The sequence below is a fragment of the Pelodiscus sinensis genome, chromosome 1 (genome assembly GCF_049634645.1).
Source record: "Pelodiscus sinensis isolate JC-2024 chromosome 1, ASM4963464v1, whole genome shotgun sequence".
In the NCBI taxonomy this organism is placed as follows: Eukaryota; Metazoa; Chordata; order Testudines; family Trionychidae; genus Pelodiscus; species Pelodiscus sinensis.
In genome coordinates this window covers 293146511-293169472 of record NC_134711.1, presented here as the reverse complement: position 1 = coordinate 293169472, position 22962 = coordinate 293146511, and the positions used below count along the sequence as shown (strand labels likewise).

The following is a 22962-nucleotide window of genomic DNA, read 5'->3' as shown; positions in this document are numbered from 1 at the left end:
TGCTAAAAATAAATATCAGAGCTTCACATTTCTAGTTTTTAGTAAAATGTTCATCTGAAAAAATGATGTTTTTACTATGAAAAAGATGTAAAAATCAGTAATCAGCTGGCATATTTATGGACTTAACATGCTGACTCAAAGTACCTTTTATTACATTTGTTCAGAAATCTCTATCCAAGAGAAATTATTGCTGCCATCTATTAGTCAAACATTATGTTAGAGATTATAAATTTTTAGCAGTTAAGTCCTCAGGATGCAATAATTTGCAGTGGGGTTGACCTAATCTTTCTTTATTGTGCAGAGTGAAGGCGTTTTACAGACAGAAGAAGAAACCATTTGCATTAATAATAATTGTAAGTTAAAGTTTATTTTTTTAAGGTTTCCACCATTTTTAGTCTAGTAATTTGATTTCCACATACTTTACAATCATCTAGACTAATAGGATCATAGGAACTTCCAGACTGGATTAAATCCTAGGCCCATAAGGTAGGGATGTTAAATTTAGATTAATCAACTAATCGTATAGTCGATGGAATTTCCATTGACTACTTGATTAGTTGATAAGGGCACCTGTACCTTTGAAATGTACCAAGAACCCCATGGCTTCAGAGGAAAGTAGAAAAATCTTATTTAGAGACTCAAAGGGGGTCCCATGTTAGTCTGTAACTTTAAAAAATAGTAATCCTGTGGCACCCTAGAGACTAACAAATATATTAGGTCATGAGCTTTCATGAGAAACGTCCATTTCATCAGATGAGTTGGAGTGGAAGTTTCAGAATCCAGAGTATATATAACTGGAAAAGCAGTATGGCCATTTCTACACTAGGAAACTGTTTCAAAATAATGAAATTCAACTTAATAACTCTTCATTTTACAAAATCGAAATAGAGTTGAAATTAGGTCCAAGTCAGACTCCATTAATGTGAACGTGCTATCTTGACTTCGAGCCCCAGGAAGCACTGGCGAGTAATTAGTTTGATTTACTCTGGGGAGCAGTTATTTCAAAATAGCAGCAGTGGAGTGTCCATACTACCGTTATTTTGAAATAACTGTTTCGAAATTAGCATTATTCCCTGAGAAAAGCAGGAGTATATGTTTTGAAATAAGCATCTTCTTATTTTGAAATAATGGGCTTGATCATGAGGACACTCCATTTATACATTCGATCTAAGGGGGGGTTATTTCAAAATAAAGCTCTAGTGTAGACTAGGACTGAGGGACATGCCACCAGGAAATAAGCAAAATTATGGTTTTGGAAAAAATGTAAATACAACTGTTTTCCCTGGGCAATTGATTTGTTTGTTTGTTCCTCTTCTGTGGCTCAATGTTCAAAAAATTTTTATTGCCTATCCTTATTTACCAAAATGATAATAACTAGCAATGCAGCTCTAGTTACTTCCATACAATATTTTTTTCCTCTGAAAATAAATCTTAATAATTTGGCATGTGTCAAAATATTAAAAATTGAGAACAAAATTTCACTCCAGATGTATAGCTAGATCATGCCCTCCTTACTCGGGCTACATGTACACTGCAGCACTGTTTCAGGATACCAGAGGTATTCTGCGTCTTTTGAGTGCATCTGTTATTTCAAAATATAATGAGCTCGCTATTCTGACATCCCTGTAAACCTCATTCCACGAAGAGTAAAGGACATTTTGGAATAGCGATTTATTTCAAAATAAGTGCTATGTAGCTATTTCATAATTGGCTCAAAATGAGCTATACTATTTGCATAGCTCAAATTGCATAGCTTATTTCAAGCTTTGGGTACAGTGTTGGTGCACCCTTAATGAATAGTATCATTAACATAAATGGGACTGACTGCTTGTAAGAGGAAAGATGCACAACTTGGCCTCTCAATAAGTTATAGTAGAACTCTACTGTCAGTTGAATTGTTTGATACTAAAGTTGGGCAGAAAGGCTTTGGACAAATAGATTCTTCTTAGAAAAATACAGTTTTGGGTCTGTTGGAACTCTTTGGCTACATCTACATTGCACTTTCTTGTGCAATAACATATGCAAATTAGCTGTGGCAATGAATATCACCACACCTCATTTGCATACTTAAGAAGCCACCATTTTGCGCAAGGGGCTTTTGCGCAAGAAGGAGCCATCTACACTGCTCTTTCTTGCACAACACCCCCCTCTTACGCAAGAGCCGTTCTGTCTGAAAATAAGCGGCAGTGTAGACTGTTCCTTCTTGTGCAAAAGCCCCTTGTGCAAAAATGGTGGCTCATTAAGTATGCAAATGAGGTGCAGCGATATACTTGTGTAAGAAAGTGCAATGTAGACGTAGCCCAGAGGAATTCAGCATAAAGTTGCTGAATAGTTTGAACCAAAACCCATTGTTGAGCTAGATTCACAAAAGAGGAGGAGAAGGTAGCTTTGGTCCAGGGACTAAGTATCTTGTACAAAGCTGAATAGCTTCAACAGGAATGATTAAGAAAAACTAGTCTCAGAGTGCCTTGCTGCCCACTGATTAGAGCACCCAGCTAGGAGGGGTGAGACTCAAGTTCTAATCATGGTTCTGCATAAGGCAGTGTGGGGCTTGACCCTTCATCTCAGACATTCCAGTTGAGGTGCACCTCCTCTTCTGGCTTTGTGACTGGTATGTCCAAATTTCCTTACTTTTCATAACAAATTTGAATCTATTTTTTGTTTTGCCAAGAAAAGTGATTAATTTCCAATTTTGTCTTAAACGAATCATTTTACTTTGTGTGTATGTGTGTGTGTGTGTTTGGTTTGGCCAACGAATCAAAATATTGATTAATCACAGTTCTCTGGTTGTTAGTAAAGTTGTTTCTTGGAAACAAACAGGAAGTGCGGCTAAAAAAAAAATCTAGGTGTATACAGTACAAATCCAGTCTGACAGCCATCTAGTGACAAGGTGAGTGAGGCAATATATTTTATTGGACCAGCTTTTGTTGGTGAAAGAGACAAGCTTTTGAGCTTACACATCATTCTTCTTCAGGGCTGGGAAATGTACCCAGAGTGTCACAGCTAAGCAGAAGGTGGGATAGGTTGTTTAAAATAAGTAATTAATGGACATATTTTATGGACCATTCAAGGCAAAGTGGCTCATTAACACTTCGTCCAGTCATAGGTGGAAAGAAGAAAATAAAAACTGGCAGGGAGGGTGGGAGTGTTAGTGAGTTATAGGCATGGTAATAAGCCATAATTCAAATAGCTGTATTTAATCCATGATTTATAGTGTCTAGAAAAAGTATGAAATTAAGCTCCTGGGCTCATCTTTAGAAGGTGTTGTACAGATTCCCTTTGAGGATGAGGAGAGGTGTGATATAGAGTGATTGCTTTGTGAAAAGTGATCAGCCATGCATGGTGTGGAGTTTTTGTCTTTTATCATTCTCCATGTGAGTTAATTTGAATGATTGTTGGGTTTTCCCCAAATGATTGTTATTGAGGCATTTAGTGCACTAGGAGGTACACCGTATGTCGTGACAGTCAAGTATTGGATCCCCGCATCGTGAAAGGTGTAATATGTGGGGTGCTGATTCCTGTGCCATCTGCCTGTGCAGAGCCGAGACAGCACATAGACATTGGTCATCACAGCAGAGGAGAACTAGCTATGGGTTTTGTGCCTGGTGCCACTTTGAGTTGGTGTGTCCTCATCTGTGGAGAGCTTGCATCTGATGATTAGCTTAGAGAGGTTGGGGGTTGTTTGAAAGCTAGAAGAGGGGATTCAGGGAAGATTTCTTTTAAGGTGTGCCTCCAGGAGATATCAGTTGTAAATGTTTAATGAGATCCTGTATGGTTTGGGTGTGACGTGGTAGGTGACAACTAGGGGTGTTTGATTGGAGGCGGTTTTATTTCTCTACTGAAGCAACTTTCTCTTGGGACATTTGGATGATCCATGTCATGATGCAATCTGCTATCATGTAGGTAGACTTTCATTGTGATACTTTCATAGCCAGAGAAATGTTAACCCTTTGCTGATGACATACAGTCTATCAAGAATAATTCATCCACTTTTTTTTTTTTTTTTTTTTGCATCTCTGATCCCTTCTTAAAATGGGAACAGTCAACTAGCGAACAGTCAAAAAGTTTCTCATGCCAGCTCTTACAGGCTCTGATTCAACAAGATGCTTAAGTGTGCATTCCACTTTAATCATCTAAGTAGTGGTTTTGAAGTTCCATTGCAACTACTCACATGCTTAAATGTAAGCATGTGTGTAATACCTTGGTGATTTAGGTACACTATTATCAGCTCTTCATGTTGCTTCTTGTCTGTAACATTTCTATTGTAACTGCTATATGCATTGTGAGATATTGGTATGAAGGATATGTTTTTAAATTAAATTGTATTGGATAACACTTAAACAGTTCTCATGTATATCTTCATTTCCAGTTAGAAGCCATGTTCTTGACCTGAAGAAGCCTCCTGATATGATACCAGAGTCTGACAGCCATGTCTTTATGAGTGTGAAAGGTAAAAATAGCCTCCAGAACTTATAATGATAGTAATGCTGTCAACTGATGCATCAGGTTCATAAACTGATCTCTCTAAACTGTTCTGAAATTTGATTTGTCCTTTTCATATGTGTTCATTTTTAATGTGTATCCTTAAGGTATATATGGTTGTGACAATTTTCTTCCATTATTTGATCTGAGGAAGTGGGTTTGTCCCACGAAAGCTCATCACCTAATAAACCATCTTGTTAGTCTTTAAAGTGCTACATAGTCCTGTTTTTTGTTCCAGCTACACCAGACTAACACGGCTTCATTTCTATCACTATTCTTGTTGAACTTGGCTTTGTGAATTGGTGCATAGCCAGCCACCTCAAATTGGTAATTAGAATTCTTCAGGAGTTCCATCATATTCAAGGGATCAAGGATCCTCCAATACATAAATTATATCCTGAGATGATGTTTCAAATCCAGAAAACCTTAATGGCTTGTAATACAAGGGCATGTCTACACTGTGCTAAAGGGCCCACAGCACAGCTCTATCTTGCCCAAGTCATGGGCTGAGGTGCTATAAAGTGTCTTTTCATACCTATGGAAAGTATAATCCACTTTGAATTACATCCACACATCGCATGGCAGATGTGCTTTCTTTCTCCATAAATGGAGGCTGAGAGATGGAGACACAATCCTAGTTCTGACTGTGGAAACAGATTTCAAACTATGGAACACTTCATCAATCAATGTGTCAAATGATCATCTGTCAGTGGTATCTCTTCCATCTTTTCCATGTCACCTGAACTAATCAATTGCATTGCCAGACTAGACTAAGACATCTACTATTGCTTCTTTGTTAATAATATGCCATGCTGCTGGCCCCACCTATAATCACTTATTTTAGGGTTATGTTTATTCTTATTTTTTACCCTTTCCAAACTTTAAATGCAATAATTTTGGTCAAATTTTTGTTGTTGCTACTATAGGGGATATAATGGGTGAGTCCATCCAAAACTGTCTAAGTCCAGCAGGAATTGATAAGCTTATCAAAGTGCCGACCGGTTGTGCTGAGCAAACTATGGTGACAATGGCTCCAGCAACGTATGCCATTGAGTACCTGGATGCAAGTTCACAGTGGATCAACTTTAAACCTGAGCGGAAAGAAGAAGCCTATAACATGATTGCACAAGGTATGCCAAACCTCCATCCACTTCGCCCACCCCTGTTATGCCAGGGCCAGGCAAGCATCCCAGATTTGGAAGGGAGTACAAATGACTTAGTTACCATATCAACCTAACTATAGGCTCTGAGTGCTGTGTTGCACAGCACAAAATCTAACCCATGAAGAGTAATGATGGAAAATAGACTTTTGTTTGGTGGTTAACTGAATGGATATATGTGGCCTTGTTATATCGGTTACCAAAGGTCTTGGCAAGACAATTTATTCCCAGCACCATTAGATTCTCTGTATCTGAACAATGAATTAGAGTGCAGCACAAGCCTGATGTACGTTCCAATGTGTTGCCCACATGTGACTGGAAAACAGAAACACTCTGAACCTGAGGTGTATGGTCAAACATCATTTCATTCTCTTAGCAGCTGTATTTGTCAACAGTCCCACAAGGAAATGTGATGCTATTCTATTACTAGTGATTAATTATTATTAATAAACCATTGTTCTACTGTGCCGCTTATCAAGTGATCATAAAGAACTTTACAGCGATTAGGATCACTCTTAGATTAACTGTGGGAAAATGAGACGTAGAAAATGAAGTGACCTGCTCAAGTCAATAACAGAGCTGAGAATGGAGCCCAGATCTTCTAACTCCCAGTTATGTGTCCAATCTGCTACATTGTACTCACTCTTTTGTGTCTTATTTTGACCTCTTGTATCTCAAGGAAGTGGCAGTACTTAGGGATGGATTTTCAGGGACCCACCAGGAAGACATTTCTTGGGATCCACAAATGCTTGTAATATTAATGCCCTTGTATGCCAACTCAAAACTCATGCTCCCTGTCCTCTATTTTATTCCAAAAGATCTTCTGTCCAATCACACACACACGCATACACAGCAAAAGCAAATGAGCATACAGAAGCAGTGGAGTGAACTTCCATGTTAATCCAAGTGTTGCACGAAAAAACAAAACAAAGTACATCCTACAAGCCTATGTACAGTAATATTCTTCATCAATACATTTGATTGCTTATGTAGGTTACACGAGACTTCTTGAATTTCAGAAGGAGGATGGCTCTTACGGAGCATTCAAAACCACGCCCAGCAGTACATGGTAATGTATACTCGTAATCACCGGTAGTTGCTGTGTTTTTATTCTAAAATGCTGGTGTTGCCACTCAGTGCATCAGAAGTTGGCTTTTGGGATCAAATTGTCAAACTGAACCCATCTAATATGTACAGCTATATTAGCTCCATACACAGCTATGTGAGCAGGATTCAAGTGTGCACAATCAGTATTTGCAAGTATATGGATGCCTAAAGTTGGATTCTTTGGATTTTTATGGCCAAATTGTTTTTATTGTTAATAAAGTGGGGCTTTTTTTCTGGACAATTTTCAGCGAACAGTTAATGTTGATATAATTAGCATTGCTTAATTAAAAATGCAAATACCTGTGCGGACACTTCTATATATGTCTAATACTGTATATATTGGTTTAATTTGAATTCATTGATGCAAGAAGAGTATCAACACAGGTGTGGTCTAGTTTAACTATAGCATTAGAAATTCACACTGCTTGATAAACCAGTGCAATCTGGTGTGTAATGAGGCTGTCTTCATAGATGAGACTGTCTCTGTCTGTCTCTTTGTCTATAATATAGAGTTACACTCGTGTGTATCAGGAGAAAATTGGGTCCAGTGCAGGAGTGAGTAATATTGTGTCGTGAGGTATGAATTGCACTGAGATCCTTCAGTCTTTCTTGATGTATGTCTTTTGGTATTGCCCTGTAACTATTTGATCCATCAACATTATATGGAGCAGTGGCTTGTGTAAAATTGTATTAGTATCTCTTCATGTACTAGTTAATGTTAGTGAACCACAAGTATAAATGAGTTTAGAAAATGAAACCAGCATCTTTTATACAGGCTAACTGCTTTCATTGCTAAAGTGCTCACAAGGTGCCGAAAATACATCAATGTTGAAGATCGTTATGTACACAAAGCTGTTTCCTACTTGCTTGGACAACAGCAGGCAGATGGCTCATTCCGTGACCCTCACCCGGTGTTGGACAGACATATGCAGGTTAGTTGTTGGTATAAAAACCTGTTCCCATGTGGACCAGATCTTCAGGTGCTGTAAATTTGCATAGCTGTCTTGAAATCCTTGGGACAAGAATAATTTATACCACCTGATGAGGGGCCCCAGTGTTTTATTTTGTTTTGTTTACCATCCCTAGCCACTGATGCTTCCCATATAATTGTGAGGGAGGGAAAAATCAACAGCTTGTGGAGAAAAATATGTTTAACTCTAAAAGGATGAGTATTTGGGGTGGATTGGGGAAGAATAAGGACTCGTTCCAAAGGCACAGGGTGCCGCGAGAAACCACAAAATAATTCACGATCCAGAAAGAAAATGCCTCACAGGTGAAGACTCGGGGAACTCAATTAGTTCAGTTTATTAAGAAGTCAGTCAATTATAGGGTATAAATACCTTCATGAGGAGAAAATACCAAGTGCTAAAGGGCTCTTTAATGTAGGAGAAAAAGACTTAACAAGAACCAATAGCTGCAAGCTGAAGACAGATAAATTCAAATTAGTACAGCACACATTAACCAGGACAGCAATTAACCAATGGGACAAACTACCAAGGGAAGTGGTGAATTCTCATCTTCTGATGTCTTCAAATCAAGACCAGATACCTTCCAGGAAGTTGTGCTTTAGACAAGTTATCGGTCGCACTACAGGAATAAATGGGGGAAATTTACTGGTCTGTGTTACAGAAGGTTAGAGCAGAGGATCTAGTGGTCCCTTTGGACCTTAAAAGCTATGAATGAAAAAATACTTATGTGTTAGAAAAAAAGTGGGTCTTAGAAAAATGGAAAAGAATGTTATGGTGGGAGTAATACCAACGAGTGTGTGATCATGTGGTGGTGTTTATTTTTCATACAAAGAAACAAAATTAGAGTTGCTTGATTAAATAATTAAACAAACATGTCTATTCTGAAAGCTTTACCATGCTTAACCTTCTAGGGTGGAGTTGGAAACGATGAAGAGCATTTGGCTTTGACGGCCTTTATAACTATTGCCATGCAAGAGGTCTTGGGTGCTCTCAATGGCTCTAAGTCTTCTGACGTGGTAAGAAGCTTGCATTTCTTTTATTCTTAAATCTTTCATTGTCTTTTTTCTTGCATTTGTTTTCTGCTGGCATGTGTGGTGCACTCTGTTCAGCATCATAGAGTTTCTTGAATATGTCCTTGGCCTTATCTTCACCCTGAGACTGCATGAGTGGCAGAACTCTTCCATTTGCTGGGCCAGATTCCGCTCGAGTTACAGTTGAGAGAAATACAGCCACAGCACCCTTGTGGCCTGCTTTAGTAGTACAAAACAACCACCACATTTCCTCCACTGTGGGGAAACTGCACAACCCCCAAATACCTCCTGCAGACTAGTGTGGCTGGAGGATACATTGATGCAATACATCCCTTTGGCTGCCTCCACAAGCAAGCTTCTCTGAATCCCCTGGCAGATTTTAAACCTACTGTCCTCCAGGGTAGGGCCAGAGAGAAGCCAGATAACAATATCTTCTTGGGTGCACCCTTTCTATAGTGCGAGAGGAAGAGTTGGCCCAAGGAAATGTGATTCTACACCAGTTGGATAAAGCAGGCCCCATTGTCAGTGGCATGCTTATGAAGTGCTTTGCATTTCTATAACTCCTTCCACTGTAAATGAAACAGTCCTCACAATGCTCCTGTGAGGATGGAAATGATGCTATCCCCACTAAACAGATAGGTACACTTGAATACCAACATTATAAATGTAGTTACAAAGTGATGCCAGGAATAAAAGCCATGTCCTTTGAGCTTCACACATAATAATTATTTGTAATCCATGCTGAGGGAATAAAATCATGGTTCTAGGTGGCAGAGGAACAGAGGACTATAGTAATTGTCAGACTTAATCAAATTAGTCTAGTATCCTGTTTCAACAGTGGCCAGCACTAGATGCTTCAGTGGTCAGTGCAAGAAATCTCTTAACTCTAATCATTAGAGACTGGCATAACCCTTGAATCATAATGCTTAATCTCTGTTCCGGATCTTATGTTAGAATCATCTATTATACTTCTGTATAGTCTTGTTATCTATTTTGATGACTAACCCCTTTTTGAATCTTGCTAAGTTTTTGGCTTCAATGACATCCTGTAGCAATGAGTTCCACAGTTGAATTAGTCATTGTGTGAAAATGCATTTCCTTTAATTTGTCTTAAATTTGGCATTAATTAATAATAATAATAATAATCCCAGATCTGGAGGTCCATATTCAGGCAAACTTCCAGTTTTGTTAGAGAAAGGATTAAGTAAAAATTGAATAATAAACTCAGGATCTGGCCAGACAATTTTGGTTAGCACTTATTCCGAACTTTACAAATTCAGTGCATTGAAAGAACATTCATCTTAAAGTGTCTTGATATTGCACCCATTCCTGCCTGCACCATCTTCCAAGCCTTCTTCTCTCTGACAACTAGGATCTAGGAACCATTGCAATCAAGGAATAGAGGTTCCTCCTCTTCTCTCCCAGAAACTAGTTGTATCTATCAGGGAGTTTCAGACAAGAATTGTGTACTCCTTGTAAACAGAGCAACTGTAACTCCAATAGCCCATGTATTTTAGTATAGGAGAGTCAGTGCTCATCTCAGAAATAATTTTGTTCCCTGCCAAAATCTTCAATTCTTTTGCATTATTCTTAACCATTAAAGTTATGAGGGTCACCTCACTCCCATCTGCTTTACTTTAGAAATAGCTGTAATATATTGTTGTTATTCATAGAAAATAGGGCTGTCAAGTCATTTACAAATTTATTGCTATTAATCAGGTGATTAATCACACTGACAATAACAGAATACTATTTATTTGAATATTTTTGGATGCTTTCTATGTTTTCAAATATATTGATTTCAACTTCAACTCAGAATACAAGTGTACAGTGCTCAATTCGTATTTATTTCTGTTACAAATATTAGCAGTGTAAAATTGTTCAGGCAATTGCTTAGAGAAATAAGTTTGTTTACATGATGTTGTATACAATGTCACCTGAAAGTGAGAACAAGGCACTGTTGTAGCTGGCATCACAAGATATTTATATGCCAGTTGCACTAAAGATTCATGTGTCCCTTCATGCTTCAACCACCATGCCAGAAGGCACACATCCATGCTGGTGATTGGCTCTGCTTGATAACAGTCCAAAGCAATGCAGACTGATACATGTTCATTTTCATCATCTGAACAGATGCTGCCAGCAAAAGGTTGATTTTCTTTCCTGGTGGGTTTGGGTTCTGTAGTTTTCACATCAGAATGTTTCTTTTTTTAAAACTTCTGAAAGCATGCTCCATTCCTCAACCCTTTAGATTTTGGAAGGCACTTCTGATGCTTAAAACTTGGGTCAAGAGCTATAGTTATCCTTCAAAATCTCACATTGGTACCCTGTCCGCGTTTTGGCAAATTTGCAGTGAAAGTGCTTTTAAAACAAACAACTTGTGTGAGGTCATCATCCAAGACAGCTATAACATGAATGTTTTAGTACATGGGTAAAATGGAGAAGGAGACATAAAATTCTCCCGCAAGAATTTCAGTCACAAATGTAATTAATGCATTATTTTTTAACAATTGTTAACAACATGAAGCATGTCCTGTGGAATGGTAACTGAAGCATGAAGGTGCATACGAATGTTTAGCATATCTGGAACATAAATTTTTTGCAATGCTGGCTACAAAAGTCCCATGAGAACACCACGTCTCATTTTCAGATGACATTGTACATAAGAAGTGGGCAGAATTATCTCCTGTAAAGGTAACAAACTTGTTTGTCTTTGTGAATGGCTGAACAAGAATTAGGACTGAGTGGATTTATAGGCTCTAAAATTTTCCATTCTTTTGTTTATGAGTGAAGTTATGTAAAACAAAGTTCTATATTTGTAAATTGCACATTCACAATAAAGAGATTACTTTATATAAAGAGAGTACTTGTGTGAGGTGAAATGAAAGTTGCTATTTTCTTTGTTTATGTTTTTAAAGTATGAATATTTGCAATAGGAAATCATATAAAATGAGCAGTTTACACTTTGTATTTTGAGTTGTAATTCAAATCAACATATTCAAAAATGAAGAAAAACATTCAAAACACTTAATACATTTCAATTGCTATTCTACTGTTTAACAGTGCAATTAAAACTGTAATTAATCATGATTAATTTTAATCACAATTAAGTCTTTTGAGTTAATCACCTGAGTTAGCTACGATTAATTGATAGCCCTAATTGGAACTCAAATCAGTGTTTCCTTTGTGCTGGTTTTGTACCTCTCTCCAAAGTGATCCATTTTTATTTCCACAGAAACGAGGTATTGAAAAAGCTGTCGCTTATGTGCATGGACAACTATCACCTCAGCTGAACTTCTACTCTGTTGCAATCTCTGCCTATGCTCTGTCTCTTGTGAAACACAATGGCTTAGAAGCCAAACGGGCAGAACAGATTTTAAGAGAAATTTCTACATTTGATGCAGGTACTAATAATTATTCTTGCAATGATATTTCTGTTTTTAAGTGCTCATTCCAACAAAAGTGCTTGGGGGCAACAAAATTAAAACAAGATCAAGTGCAATGCAGCCAACATGTTTAAATGTAAGTAGTCTGCAGATTGTTAGCTCTAGGATTATTGGAATAACAATTCTACCTTTCTGTTATCCCCACAAACAATCTTAGGACTGCACTGAGCTGGTGTTGCATGTCTTGTGATCTATAACTTCTTGGAAAGTTCATAGTGATCAGTACACCAAAATGATTTGATTTAAGTCAAAACTTAGTTAGAAATTTGGATTTTTAATAACCTTTGGTTCCCATACCTAACTATATATATCATCAAAGTGGTGGTGGGCTCTGAACTGGGTGGAATCATTGCTATGAAATAAATGACCTATGGGTTTTTTCCCCAAACTGACCTAAATTGAAGTAATTTTTTGGACAATATCTTCCCTGAATTGATTGAAGACTGAGTGATTGTTTCAGCAATGCAGCAGCGCTACTGGGGAAATGGTGAAGATGCTGTTTCTATAGAAGCTACCGCTTATGCATTACTTCAGACATTACTCCAGAAGGATATCAATTATGCAGAGCCTATTGCTACCTGGTTAACAGAAAAACGGAAATTTGGTGGCGGATACTGTTCTACACAGGTATTTGGCTTTTTGTTGGATCTCTACAATCCAGGCATCTCTCATTTGGCAACATCTGTGGTTCAGCATCCATGGGTATACCAGAGCTGGAGCACTCATGGGGCAAAGCTGGGGGACTAGCACTCAGCAACTCTTCCCCCATCCCTCCAGAGCTTCTGGAGCACTGCAAATAGCTCTTTTGCAGCATTCAAAATCGGGGTGGGAAGGGGAAGGTTGTTGGCAAGCGCATGCTTGGGGGAGCGGCAGGGTAGTTGCAGAGCTTTGTGGCTGGTGGCCAGGAGCACAGCTTCACAGCCAGTGGCGGGTGGCCATAAGCACAACCCAGTGGCTGTGGGTCTCTGTTGCTGGTCACGGGGCTGTATTCCTGGCCTGTTGGGCTGCACTTCTGGCCCCAACCCATAGGGCTCTGCAGCCTCTCTGCCTCTTCCCCTAAGCACCTCCCCCCATCTCTACTCCATCAGTGCCAGTCCCTCTGCTGTTGCCAGAGCAGAGCCCACAGTCAGTGACAGCAGAGGGGCCAGCACTGACCTCTTCTGGTCTGGCAAATTCTCTGGTTTGGGACCAGTCAGGACCTGAGGGTGCCAGATCACGAATTTCAACCTGCACTGTAAAAAGCAAAACCAAAACCCCCTTGCATGTCCAACAGCAAGATAAATATTTCTGTGAGTCCAACCAGTCTTTTATAGATGTTCAGGATCATAATGTTATGGAATGAAACTCCATTTCCCATTGGTAGCAAGTTGCTTATTTTGAATTGAAGCTCACAATGAACCAAGTCCTGAAGTCCTTAAGTAAGCACCTGAGAACTTGGCCCCAAGAAAGAAACAATATGGATTAGTGAGGGCTCCATGGCTTTAATGGAGCTACAAAGATTTATAGCCATTGGGGATCTGCTCAAAAATGCTAATAGAAGAACCTGGAAAATATGGTGAATGGATTGAGGGGATGATGATAGGTGGAAACTTCAAAGGGAGAACCTCAAAGGACCAGAGATCTAGAAAGGAGACATGTGGATGAGGAGTTACTTACCAGAGCCATGTAACGAGAGTATTTGTCTGTTGCTGAAAGATTCCAATGTAGCTGGTATTCATTTGCATTTCAATCTCACATAGGATACCGTGGTGGCCCTGGAAGCTTTGTCACAGTACAGCATACAGACAATAGAAAACGATCCCACCATTCTGAATCTTGTGTTAAGCCTACCTGGAAGGCACGAGAAGCACTATATTAATGTGAATAGCAACAAGGTCCAGATTCAGGAAAAACTAGAGGTACTCAACCTTTCATTGGTCTAAGTTGTGCTACTTCTTAATTTGCAAACAGAAGGCAGGTTTTCACTTCTCAGCAACCTTAATGTACTTACTTTGGTTGCAGTCAATTTTCTGTGTAATAATCATATTTAGCACACATAGGCCCCTTTCTGTCTCTCCCAATGGGAAGGACCACTGCAGCCCTCTGTTCATTCAGGGTTGTCTTAGGGGAGGGAATAGAGAAGACAGGTCTTCTACTCTGACCATGAAGTGACACCTAAAAAAACGCTCCCATCTCCTGCCACAAGGGTGACTTTAGTGAGGTTGGGGAAGACATCCCCCATAGTTCCTTGAGTGACAGTGAACTGTTACAATCCTTCATTAGACTAGACTCGTATAGAATCTAACCCATGGCAAGAGGGGCACACCTTCTAACGAGGTGCAGGTTACCCAGGTCTCAGACAACAAGACTCTCAGGGATCACAGGAAAAAAGGCAACTTGAATAATGGCCTCAGTGTTAAATGTCTGCTGTTTGGTTTGCTTTGCAGTTTGACCTTGGGAACAAAGTTGAAGTGACTGTAAAGGGCCAAGGAAATGGGACGCTGAGTGTAAGAAGGAGCTTGGAAGCATATATGTTTCATTTTATTTTTCTCTTTCAAAACGAAAACGGTGCTAATTCACCCCTCTAGGCATCTGCCCCCTGTCACTTCCAATTACACACAGTCCAGGCAGCCTCACCCCTTCCCAGATCCTGCCAAACAGTAACTAAACAAAGCAATCAACACCTTATGCTGCCAGAGACTCTGTCCTTATGCATCCCTATCCTCCTGGAAATCCCTGGAAAATAGATGCACAGTGCTCTGAAGGTCATAGGTTTTGCCTGGTTTGGACCCAGATGCAGGGGAAAATTCCATATTCTATGGAACCTCGTGGAGTACAACTTGGTAGCTATTTGTTATACTGAAATTACTTCCATTGAGCACTTCCACTAAGGGCTGCTGGTGGGGAATGAGAAGGGGGTCTTTGAAGTGGGTAGGCTCCCATCCATTTGTGTCTTTGGATGTTGCACAATGGTCCTGTCATTGTTGTATCCACTACACTCATCAGGAGATAATCTCTAGCTATGACTACTTCCTGAGCTATGGGTGCAATTCCCTGCACATGTACACAAACTTCTGATAGCTCTCATAGCTCTGGTAGCACTGATCGCTGCATTGCCAGCATGACTGAATCATACCAAGTACAAACCTGTGGATGAATTGCTACACATCCGGTTGGTTACATTCTTCGTTATTTAAATGAGCTTTTACAGTTCTCTCTTCTTCTTTTAAGATACAAAAACTATATTATTCTGTGGAAACAAAGAACGGCATCTGTAATGACTTGATTCTGAAAGTTGAAATGGAAGGAAATGTCAAGTATTCAAGTAAGTGAAAAGAAAACAGAGTATCTTTTTTCAAAAGTGTCAAATTTAGCTAAACACTGATGGTATCCTATGGCTTTTTGGCTGATTAGAATGGACATAAACATAAAAGAATGGGGAAAGACAAAGATATATACTATAGTACCTTCAGAATGATTTGTGTTTTTTATTACATTTAGGGTGTCTAATTTGTAATATTTTAATAATTGTTTTATAAAACCTCACATGACTTTTGGAGGATGCTTAATTCCTAGGAAGCAGTACTGCGGGAAAGGGATCTGGGACCATAAGCTAAATATGGGTCAACAATGTATCACCATTCTGGGATGTATTAGCAGGAGTGTTGTAGGCAAGACATGAGAAGTAATTCTTTCACTCTATTCCACTCTGAGTAAGTCTCCACTGGAGTATTATGTCTAGTTCTGGGCACCACTTCTCTGGAAAGATACAGAGAAATTGCAAAAAGTCCAGAAAACAAAATGATTAAAGGCCTAGAAAATGTGACCTGTGAAATGGAAAGAATTGAGTTTGTTTACTGTGGAAAAGAGAAGACTGAGAGGAGACATTATAACTGTTTTCAAGAATCTAAAATGTTGTTACAAAGAGGAGGGAGAAAAAATATTTTCCTTAACCTCTAATGATGGGACAGGAAACAATGGGCCCAAATTGCAACAAGAGAGGTTTAGGCTGGACATTAGGAAAAATTTACTAACTGTCAGGATGGCTAGGCACTGAAATACATTGTCTAGGAGGTTGTGGAATCTGTATATTTGGAGATTTTTTAAGATCAGGTTAGACAAACACCTGTTAGGGATGGTCAAGATGGTGGTTGGTCCTGCCGTGAGGGCAAGGGACTGGACTTAATGACCTCTTGATGTACTTCCAGTCCTAGTAGTCTATGATTCTATAGTGAGGCCAAATAAAATGAAGTTTGTAAAGGCAGTGGCTGAGCGCACAGAAGAGAACAATCACCAAGCTTTTCATCCCCCAAGTATGCATGGGTCTGATTATGTCTAACATCCCCAGATGCTCTGTACTCTGAGGAAGAGGACTATGATGAGGAGGAGGACCATGCTATGGAAACCAGAATCGATGAGCTCATAAGCCCCATAGAATGGTTTGACATCCGCAACAGAAGGAAAAGAGAGGTGTCTGTTCCCAATAAAACAGAATCATTACGATACAAAATCTGTGTAAGGTAGGTTTGGGATTAGGTTTGGGATTAGATTAATCTTTATTAGCAAGATTTCATGCTCTTGGTTAGGAAGTTGTGGTCATATACATCTCTCTGTTGTCTTTGTGAGTTCAACCTTCATTGAGAAATACCTAGACATCCTGGAAGTACACATTTGAATCATGGCATAATGGCTCAGTTCTTCTTCTTCCAGGACAGTAACGCTGATTTCCATGCAGGGTCTGAGTATGGACCATTCACATGAGATCTTAAACACCAACCTCCTCTCTGGTGTACATAACAGTGAAGAATAGTTTGTCTGTCTGTCTATTTGTTTTAATGAAGGGTTTGCCCCAGTGTTGTTGATATGCCAACTATTCAGCTAGCTGCTGCCCTCCACCGCTGAATTGGTTGCACTTCAGCAAATGTAAACAACACAATAAACTGCACCAATGGGGAGAGAAACTCAGTGAGATTTGTGTTGTTTACAGATTTTGGAGTGCTGGTGTGTGGCTTGTGTGAATAACATCCATCTCCCTTTGGGTGTCATATATTCTCCCTCGCCCCCCGGCACTCAATAATGCCCTAGAAAAAAAGAGCCCTTTTATTATTGTCTGGTGATGTATCTCCAAAGATAGACCATCTTTTCCTGCTGCGGTGAAGAGAGTGGAGAGGAAGACTGGCTCTCAGTGCCCTGGGCTCCATTGGAACCATGCAAATGAAAATAAACTTATAAGCTACGTCTACATTGGCACCCCTTTCGGAAAAGGGATGCTAATGTAGCACTTTGGAATAGGCAAATCCGCGGGGGATTTAAATATCCCCGGCGGTATTTGCATTAACATGGCTGCCGCTTTTTTCCGGCTTGGGGAAAAGTCGGAGAAAAGCGCCAATCTAGACGTTATTCTCTGGAAAATAAAGCCTTGAAAATAGGAATAAGAAATCCTCTGGAAAAGGCTTTATTTTCTGGAGAATAACGTCTAGACTGGCGCTTTTCTCTGGCTTTTCCCTAAGCCAGAAAAAATTGGCAGCCATGTTAATGCAAATACCATGGGGGATATTTAAATCCCCCGTGGATTTGCCTATTCCAAAGTGCTACATTAGCATCCCTTTTCCGAAAGGGGTGCCAATGTAGACGTAGCCATAGTTGTGTAGTAAAGGCACTAGATCCCAATGGATGAGAAGGGCTTTTATTAAGGCTGCTGTTTCACTCTTCTCATTCATGGTGGCTTTTAAGTAGCGGCAGCTCACAGTTTCAGGGCTTTATAGCTTGCTTTTGTTCTCTGCATGTATCAATGTGGTTACTGAAGCATGTACATGTAAGCAAAAAGGCGAGTGAGATCATATTTTTATAGGATCAACTTCTGTTGATGAGAGAGACAGGCTTTTGAGCCATACAGGTCTGACCTCAAGACGAGCTCTGTGCTGCTGGAAAGCCTATCTTTTTCCCCACAGAAGTTGATCCAAGAAAAGATGTTAGACCTGGTCTGTCTAATATCCTAGGGCCCCTACAGCTACAACGGTGGGAGGTGAGGGCACTTAGTAGCTCATGAGATCAAGGTATGAAAATGACACTTTGAAGGGCCTATCAGCATTGCATTGTGAGTGCTAGGCTGCTCATTGATGTTCTACCGCTGTTATGGAGCCACCTACAGGATTATGTGCATATGCTTGATAGCTATGGACATGTGGGGATAAATTGGCTACCCCAGTTGTCCCCTTCATAATGCTGCACTGCTTTTTGGAGAGATGCTGCCACCTCTTCTGTAGTCAAGCCCAGCCATGGGGAGTAAAGAAGATGGCTCCTGCCACTCTCTTTTGCAAAGGGGGGATGCCTTGTTGTTTGCTAATCAAGAATCAGGAAAAGGCAGAGCAGGCAGAACAGTGTCCCACATTGGATAGGGCTGCAGCAGCCATTTTGCTTGCTCCCACAGTTAAGCTAGGACTGCATGGCAGCGGCTTCCTGAGAACCCCCACTTCAGAGGAGCTGGATGGTGGTAACAACCATTCCAGCAGGTTACCTGCCCTGCTGGAATCCAGCTCTTCCACTGCTACCTGCAGAGTCTTGGGAGTAGTGACAGCAACAAGAGCGGGAGGAAGACTATGACTCACCTTGTTCCAGGGCATTGCTGGGTGCCAAGGCCAGTGGCAATGAGTAACATGAGACTCTTCAGCGTAGGGGTGGCCAACCTGTGGTTCCAGAGCCACATGCAGGTCTTCAGAAGTTAATATGAGTCTCTTTGCATAGGTACCAAATCTAAGGCTGGAGCTACAGGTGCCAACTTATCACTGGGCCAGAGCGTGCTCACTGTTCAACCCCCAACTCTGCCCTAGGCCCTTCCCCCCTAAAATCCTGCCACTCCTACCCTCTCCACTAAGTCTGTCTCATCCATGCTTCCCCTTTCCAAGTGTCTCCCACAGACAGAGAGCTGATCACAGTGGGCAGAAGGAAAAGGAGAGGGAGGTACAGACCCATGGGCCTGCCAGTAGGCTGGATGTGCTGAGTGGTGATGGGGAGATGATCAGGGCTGGTGACATATAACTGTTGCTCTTTGGCAATGTGCATTGGTGAATTCTGACTCCTTTTCAGGTTTAGGTTGGCCACCCCTGCTTCAGTGGCTTTTAGGGTGCGTGCTGACCTGGACTGTCCTCCCCAGCGCAGCAACAGAACTTCCCTGAATTGTGCTACAGTGCACTGCACACTCACAATCCAGTGTGGGTTTAAGGGGTCGTGGTTACCGAAACATGAATGATCAAAGAGCCACTGTCATTTGTAAAGCACAGTGGAATAGCTCCTGAAGAGAAGCACTGTGTAAATGTAAAATACCATCATCATCTGTGGCTTCTGGAGGATGGCTCAGCAAAAATAACCCACCTTGCAAGAATTTGGGAGAGGAGGGCAACTGAAGTGCATTAGAAAAACACGGCTGTTGCATTTTTAGGAATTTAGTCTCTAGACATAAATTTAAACTATTTATTTTCCTGGGTCAATCGGTTTAAATAAATGCATGCTAGGAAAGCTTTGGTTTGTGCTCATTAGCAATAGGAATCAGAATCTATTTCATCATCACCAGGTAGGGATGGCCAAACAAATAACAAAACATAAAGGTACAATGTAGAGAGACAAGGTGTGGGGAGGTAATATTTTTAATTGATCAATTTCCAATGATGAGTGAGAGACAAGGTTGTTGGCTGAATATAAGATATTACCTCACCCCACTTCATATTTCTAATGTCCTGGGACTGACTTGGCTGCAATATCACTGTACACATTGTACAATGTAATAATTTACTGACAGCAATTTTCTCTAAAAGTTCTACAGGTCCCAATATACCAAAAATGTCTCTAGTTGATCTTTCACTTTTAAGTGGTCTGGAACCTGACACAGCTGAACTTGAGCAGGTGAGGAGAATTTCTTTCATTGACATCTGTAATTTAATGCATTATTTTTGCACTGTTTTTGGGGAGTCCATGTTTATCACAAGCACAAAGGGAGTGAGTTTGTAGCCCCACTTTTCTTAAGAGTTTACAGAATAATAAAGTTGACACTGAGAATTGAGACAGATGTATTTCATTCTTTTGACTGTGGCAAGAACCATACGTGGCTCTGGATGTATGCAGCAAAGGAAAATCTGAGGGCACATCCATTGCACGTCCCTTCTAGAGGACTCTTTGCACTTTGGCTAAGTCTCTAATTTTGCAAAGTACATAAGCAGGGCTTGACAAACGGCGACGAAACCTACTCGCCAGCCTCTCACTGTGCATGTGCAAGACCTGCATTGCTCATGCGCGCGGTGCCGGTGAACAGGGTGACCGGCTGAAATCTACTCTCCACGGACGAGTAGATTCAGTGATTTGTCGAGCCCTGTACATAAGCACATACTTTAAACATGTGACTATTAGGGTCTAAATCTGATATTGGAATGATCTCAGTTGGCCACTTTGACTACTGAGGTTCCTTCCCTTAATTTGTGTTTCTCTGCTCTGGCACATAGCTCTAGGGATGGGGACAGCCGCATCAGAAAGTTCTGGAGCTATTCTTGATCATCCCAGGTTTTCATGACAGTCTGGTCCCACCAGTTGGTGCTTGTTGGATGGGTCCCAAAACTGTTCCTCCCCTAAGTGCACTTGTTCCATGAATAGGTGCTTCAGCATTTGCTGTCAAGTCATCCTCATTTGAGTTGGTCTTGAAAATACAACAGGACCAATGAAAGTGGTTGATAATTGGATAGAACAGAGCAAATTGTGGGCATTTAACCCCAAGCACCCATAATTCCATGAGAGGTATATTGCCCAGTGACAATGTTCCATAAGGTAGTACATCTGAAGATACCATGGAGGAAATTGGGATGCCTACCAGTAGAGTTGCGATGTGGATAAAAGGCACTGGCAGAAGTGTTTGAGCATGAACACATTCTGCCAATAAAGTCTTGGTGGTAGCTCTGTGCTCACAGAATTTTTACCAGTACAGTTTGAACCTCTCTAGTCTGGCACCCTCGGGATCTGACTGGTGCTGAACCAAAGAATTTGCTGGACAGAGGGAGGTCAATATTGTCTAGCAGCACTATTAATATTTCCACTGCTTACTGGGCTCTTAGAAGACATTTAGGGGTAAATTAGAGCTAAATTACACACAGAACACGGAGAGCCAGCGCTGGTGGTTGTAAACAAACTTTATGGGACTGCAGGAAACCTGGCCACACCCATGATAAGTAGTCATCCAGCTAACTAAAACATGTCAATCCACATAGGTTGCCGGACTAGAGAGGTTCAACTTGTAAAGCTTTGTAGCATGGAGAAGGTGTGCGCCCCTCCCACTGTGTGTTCTACCAAGGCTGCATGAGTGCTTTAGGGTTAGTGCAAGTAAGGATACATAAGCTGCGAATTGTACCACCAGCTCACATAGAGTAGATATACACTTATTTAGGGAATCATTACTGTTGTGATAGGTGGCTTACTTGGTGACTTCTGAATTTGTCCTACTAGATTTTTTTTTAAAGTGGTCCATAGTTGTATACGGTGTTTGGCTGCTTGAGTCAACTTGAATCTTAGTATTTTGTACTCTTGTCTTATGACTATGAGATGTTCATGATATGTCCTTCATAAATGGATTAAATAAATAAAATACAATAAAAATGAGCAAACAGTCCCTCCATATATTTATTCAGAAAAATGCCTAGGTCCTCCACCACATAAAAGAATAGCAGACCAAGTTCAGAACTGTTCATGTGAAGGAAGACTCGGCCAGTCCAGCACTATCCACACAGCTGGGCAGTTTAAAAGAGCCAACATAAGTCAATACTGATTTTAAACCAAGGTAAAAATTATGTTTTTGTTTTTGCAGTTGGTTAAGACTGCAGACCAGTACATTGACCACTTTGAGTACAAAGAAGGAAAGGTTTTGCTCTACTTTGGAGAGGTGAGTGAATCCTATATGACTTTTCTGAGTCTGTTAGTTGATACTATAAAGGAGAGAGTATGGTCACAGACAGAGTTTCTAAATCTATATATTGTTGGTACAACTGCTTAGATCAAGGTAGACCACCCAGACTCAGGATGGCAGTGTACCATCATGTATTAATGAGAAGATATTTGGAAAGCAATGTGTATCCTTAGGCCTTTGTAGTACCCAGAAAGATTAATTCCATGTTCTAGACCAGGACTTTGGAACAAAGTAGTGACAAAACCCCTACTGAATCCATTCAAGCCATGGCAATTGCTAACATTTGTGAGGCCCCAGGACCCAAATCCTGCAAAGCAATGATGAAAGTGCATAACTTCAGATACGAGAGTAATCACATTACGGACAGTGAATCAATTCATGTGTGCAAAATTAAGTCTGTGCCTTGCTGGAGCAGGACTCGTGACAAGAGAGGTAAATAGGGGCATCCTCAAATTAACAGCCTTCTGAGTACCTGCAATGCCCTTGGCCTGCTTGTAGTGTCACTTCACAAGCTGATTGCCTCCTTCAGTCATTTGAGATGCTTCATATCCTTAGGAGACACTCAGAAATAGATGCCCTTAGCAGGTGATTTACACAGCAGGCAACAGCAAGAAAAGAAATAATTAAGGACAAGGCCCAAACTGGATGAGAAAACAATTAGATATATTAGTGCTCCTATGGCTGACAAAGTGATTGTGTTTATGTGAGGTTCATAAATGAATGGGGCCCTGTGTGATTATGTAGTTCACATGGGTCTACAGCTGTCCCTTAGTTCTGTAAAATAAACCAGTGCATTTTGGGATGCTAGGCCCTGATCCAGGAAACCCTGTAAGGATACGTCTACACTGC

General features: G+C 40.5%; 1 protein-coding gene across 1 annotated transcript in view; it reads left to right on the top strand.

Moving 5' to 3' along the window:
• Positions 1–22962, top strand: part of LOC102454722 (complement C4-A) — an 82002-nt gene that overhangs the window by 43981 nt on the left and 15059 nt on the right. The window contains exons 23-36 of the mRNA XM_075919120.1: positions 302–353; positions 4370–4450; positions 5409–5612; positions 6636–6711; positions 7525–7681; positions 8629–8733; positions 11984–12152; positions 12655–12821; positions 13934–14092; positions 14621–14680; positions 15405–15498; positions 16522–16693; positions 19985–20072; positions 22015–22089. Of these exons, the coding sequence (XP_075775235.1) occupies positions 302–353; positions 4370–4450; positions 5409–5612; positions 6636–6711; positions 7525–7681; positions 8629–8733; positions 11984–12152; positions 12655–12821; positions 13934–14092; positions 14621–14680; positions 15405–15498; positions 16522–16693; positions 19985–20072; positions 22015–22089 (1659 nt within the window). The remainder of the gene's footprint in view (positions 1–301; positions 354–4369; positions 4451–5408; positions 5613–6635; positions 6712–7524; positions 7682–8628; positions 8734–11983; positions 12153–12654; positions 12822–13933; positions 14093–14620; positions 14681–15404; positions 15499–16521; positions 16694–19984; positions 20073–22014; positions 22090–22962) is intronic.